We start from the raw sequence: 4867 nt of genomic DNA on the forward strand, positions 1-4867 counted from the left end.
ACTTCAGTATTTGTAAATGTAAAGCTGCAAATTCCAGTAACCAAAAATCTAAAATATGACATACCAAGTTTACTCAACATTGATTAACTAGACAAAATTTTATATGCAACACATGGACTTTAATACTACAGAATCTATTCTTATAAACTAGCTTATATGTACCAAGTTAACTGTCCTAACTAGTGTTACAGTAACAGACCCGATGGCTTTTCACCATGTTCAACAGGTTACTCTTCCATTTAGAGAAGCTGAGAAACCCCAAAGTTGCCACCCAAAGTTAAACCGAAATTGTCAAATTCTGAAGTTTCAGCAGATGTAACATCGGAAATAGGTTATGAATAACTCTTACTCAAGTCTTTTACCTAAGTAGTACTATAGCAAGTTAGTGTTGACCAAAGACGACACAGGTTTGTCATTAAACTTTGTTTTAATGGGTCTCAAAATTCTGTGACAGATTTTTGGTCAAGTTGTTTCCATTAAAAAGTACTGATTTTAAAAACTAATAACTTAAAACTGCCACACAAAAAAACCAAATGGTCCACAAAACATTCTCCTTTCCTTCTGAAGGTTTTACGATGCATCATTATCATTAACCAGTCTTTTACTATTAAACTTAAATGGCCAATTGAGACAAACAGTTCTGAGACCGTTCCACCACTGATTAAGACTGGGGTGGCAGGTATTGGGGATAATATTCATTTAGCCTTCTGAGCCTTCTGGGCAGACTTGGTGACCTTGCCAGCTCCGGCTGCCTTCTTGTCCACTGCTTTGATGACACCCACAGCAACTGTCTGTCTCATGTCACGAACAGCAAAACGGCCTATTAAAACAAATTTTATATTACTATTAGAAACTCTTGGTAAGACAAAGGCAATTATTTTCCATCTTTAGTAAAACTTCCAAAGTGCACTGGTCAGTCAGTCATCCTTACCCAGAGGAGGATAGTCAGAGAAGCTTTCAACACACATGGGCTTGCCAGGAACCATATCAACGATGGCAGCATCACCAGATTTCAAGAATTTTGGGCCATCTTCCAGCTTCTTGCCAGAACGACGATCAATCTTCTCCTTCAGCTCAGCAAACTTGCAAGCAATGTGAGCTGTATGACAATCCAGCACAGGTGCATAGCCAGCACTGATTTGGCCTGGATGGTTCAGGATAATGACCTTGGAGAAAAGATTTGCATTTCAGTGTGTCTCAAAGAGACTTAAAGCTCTGGCAAGAGATGAGAATGTGTCACTTTAAAGTGTTACCTGAGCTGTGAAGCCAGCTGCTTCCATTGGTGGATCATTTTTGCTGTCACCAGCCACATTGCCACGACGAACATCTTTGACAGACACGTTCTTGACATTGAAGCCCACATTGTCCCCAGGAAGAGCTTCACTCAATGCTTCATGATGCATTTCAACAGACTTCACTTCAGTTGTAACATTGACTGGAGCAAAGGTGACCACCATGCCAGGCTTGAGAACACCAGTCTCCACTCGGCCCACAGGAACAGTACCAATACCTAAAATGTTTACAACACAGTATCATAAACACACCACATACCAAGTAGCAACCCATGCAAATTACACTGACAGTAATGTTCAACTTACCACCAATTTTGTAGACGTCCTGGAGGGGCAGACGCAAGGGCTTGTCAGTTGGACGAGTTGGTGGCAGGATGCAATCCAGAGCTTCAAGCAGTGTGGTTCCACTGGCATTGCCATCTTTACGGGTGACTTTCCATCCCTTGAACCAAGGCATCTGCAACACAACGTCAATTAGCGTTACCATGAAACTTGCCCCTTTCAGAGTTTTTCAACTGCTTTGAAAGCCACTTACGTTAGCACTTGGCTCGAGCATGTTGTCACCATTCCAACCAGAAATTGGCACAAATGCAACTGTGTCGGGGTTGTAGCCAATTTTCTTAATGTAGGTGCTGACTTCCTTAACAATTTCCTCATATCTCTTCTGGCTGTAGGGTGGCTCAGTGGAATCCATTTTGTTAACACCAACGATTAGTTGTTTCACACCCAGTGTGTAAGCCAGAAGGGCATGCTCACGGGTCTGCCCATTCTTGGAGATACCTGCTTCAAATTCACCAACACCAGCAGCAACAATCAGGACAGCACAGTCAGCCTTTTAAAGAAAACAAGGCCATACCTTGTCAAAGCTCTTCAAAACGAAGACAACACCATGTTTTCAATGTATAAGACAAACCAAGAGTTATTGCCGATAGTTATTAAAACTACAAACCTGAGATGTGCCTGTAATCATGTTTTTGATAAAGTCTCTGTGTCCTGGGGCATCAATGATGGTCACATAATACTTGCTGGTCTCAAATTTCCACAGGGAGATATCAATGGTGATACCACGCTCACGTTCAGCTTTCAGTTTATCCAAGACCCAGGCATACTTGAAGGAGCCCTTTCCCATCTGTTAGGGTCGGATTACAAATGGTTACTTGCTAACTAAGACACGATCAAATGCCAGCTTGAAATTTCTTACCGCACTTATCTAACTAGAAATGCTCGATTCCTCTTCATAATGGCTACATCTAAGTGGCTTTCCCTTATTCTCAAAACCTGGTTACAAAACTGACTCAACAGCAAACATTAGGTTATACCGTTTTTATGCAGCGTGACGTAAATATCTACGCTAGTAACGATAACTAATTTTTCAAAATCTTCACTTAACGTCTTCAGCAGTAGTCGTCTCATTCACCTGTTAGTGATACCTACCTCCGCAGCCTCCTTCTCGAATTTTTCGATGGTTCTTTTGTCGATCCCACCACATTTGTAGATCAGATGGCCAGTAGTAGTCGACTTGCCCGAGTCCACGTGTCCAATGACCACGATGTTGATATGAGTCTTTTCCTTTCCCATTGTGGCTTAGATTTAGCGGTGGTTTTCACGACACCTAAATTCAAAGAAAAAATAAACTTTAAGCCACCGTCCCAAAGGCTTGAAAAAAGCTACGATCCAAACTCAAAAGGGCAAACTCCAAGTTGCATTACAGCAGCGCCCCACTGGCCCCGCTCTCGCCTCCACCCCCGGCGCAGCCGACCACGCCGCCCCTCCCCCCCCGCCGAGGACCGCGGGGGCCGCGGCCGGGAGCGGGGGCACGGCGCCGGCCCTTTGTGTGGTGACTCACGCCCGCCGGGCCCGCGTCCTCCATTTTGAGCGCCGCCAGGGCCTGAGCGGCCATCTTTCCGCGCACGCAACTGGTGCCGCGCGGCCGGCACGCCCCGCCGCACCCGGGCTCCCTCCGCCCCCGCCCGCGCCCGCGCCCGCGCCCGCACGAGCGGCCCCGCCCTCCGCGCCTCGCGGCGGCCCGCGCCCGGCAACCCGACGCCGCGGACGAGCCCACACGGCGGGATCCGGCCCGGCCTCGGCCACTCCACCCGCGGGGGACACCGTGGTGTCTTCTCAACTTCAAGCGGCCGGGGACCTCACCCGAGGGCAGCAGGGGCCCCGCACGCGGCGGGCGCTGCGCCCGAGCCAGGCCTCAACCCCAGCACGAGGCGCAGGGCCTTCCGGAAAAGCCCAGGCCGGGAACCGCACCACGTCCAGCCCGAAGTTCGAGGTCAGGAGCCGCGTGAGGGGGCTCCGCGGAACGGCAGCCGAGGGGCACGCGAGGCCGGGGCCCGCCGCGCAGGCCCGGCCCGGAGGCCACACTCGCGCTCACCTGTGTTCTGGCGGCAAACCCGTTGCGAAAAAGAACGTTCAGGCTGACCACGGCGCTTATATACGGTCTTTCCCCCCTCGGAAAAGGGGGCGGGGCCAGCACACGACGCGCTTTCCCAGCTCTCCCCGCGCCGCCGCCCAGTGCACTCGCAGCCCCTCCCCCACTCTCGGGGACCGTGCGCCATGTGCGCTCAGCCCGCTGAAGAGCACACCTCGCTTCGCGCATGCTCCTCTCGACCCCGATGACGACGAGAGCCACGGGGAGGACCGAGACGCACGCGCCCTCAGTTCTAGGTTAGTGGGAGTTTAACGACGGTCCCTGGGATTCCCCCAGGCAGAGGCGAGTCCTCTTTTTGTATGAATTACCCTCAGCACCAGCGCGGGGTGCGGCGGGGAGAAGGCGGCTGGCGGGCACGTCCACAATCTTCCTGTACCATTCCTGGTTTAACTGCAAAGATGGTATCGATATTGGGGTGTCCCTTCATCCCGCAATACACCTACCGTCCTCAGTCCTGCCCTCTCGAGGGTCCGGAACAAGCCCCTCCAGCCGCTTCCTCCGCCCTCCGCGCCCCGCCCGACCTGAGGGGAGTGCAAGGCCCGAGACCCGGGGCCCCCTGCCCGGTCCGAGAGCCGCCCGCCGTTCAGCTTGGAGGCTGTGAGCCCGACGGATGTGCTCCCGGGCTGGCCTCTTGGCTGGTTCCGTTCAGAGCCAGCTGCTTTTATCGAAGGCCGCATCACATGTTCGCCCGGTGTGGTCTCCACATGCCCAGTGTTTCAGTTCAGAACAGAGTTCATTCCTACAGTTTGCTTTACTTCTAACTCTAGTTTTGTTACAAAAGAGACCCTGAGTGGGTGTGTGTACCCTGGTGGTACATTTTTTTCCACTGTACACTCGATTGCACGCATGAAATACCCAAAAAGAATTTTTCAAATTCAGTCTTGCCACATGATCTCATGTAGAGGCTAAGAGCTACAGCCTCAGCAAGATTATCCCTCGCGTTTTCCTGTCCCCAACACTTGCTGTGAAATCACCGCTTCTCAAAAATGGCCTATCCTATTTAAATAAATGGCTTCATTTTCTGTCCTATTGATTGTAACTGAATTTTAGCATAAATCTAGGGCGAAATCTGATGAGGCCTTTTTGGTTGACAATCAGGGCAGACTGAGAAATACTCCTCTGAAAAAATAAGAACGTG

The 4867-nt window shown here is 50.4% G+C and overlaps 1 protein-coding gene across 1 annotated transcript; it reads right to left on the minus strand.

Moving 5' to 3' along the window:
- Positions 1 to 404: 404 nt before the first annotated feature.
- EEF1A1 (eukaryotic translation elongation factor 1 alpha 1) lies at positions 405 to 3747 on the minus strand. The gene is made up of 8 exons (XM_004422036.3): positions 3673 to 3747; positions 2727 to 2904; positions 2242 to 2421; positions 1828 to 2124; positions 1599 to 1749; positions 1254 to 1510; positions 932 to 1166; positions 405 to 820 (listed from the first exon to the last, which is right to left on the minus strand). Exons 2-8 carry the CDS (start codon positions 2868 to 2870, stop codon positions 696 to 698), a joined length of 1389 nt encoding a protein of 462 aa, XP_004422093.1. The 5' UTR covers positions 2871 to 2904; positions 3673 to 3747; the 3' UTR covers positions 405 to 695.
- Positions 3748 to 4867: the final 1120 nt, after the last annotated feature.

This window comes from Ceratotherium simum, chromosome 19, assembly GCF_057802395.1.
Source record: "Ceratotherium simum simum isolate JZ-2026a chromosome 19, ASM5780239v1, whole genome shotgun sequence".
NCBI lineage: Eukaryota > Metazoa > Chordata > Mammalia > Perissodactyla > Rhinocerotidae > Ceratotherium > Ceratotherium simum.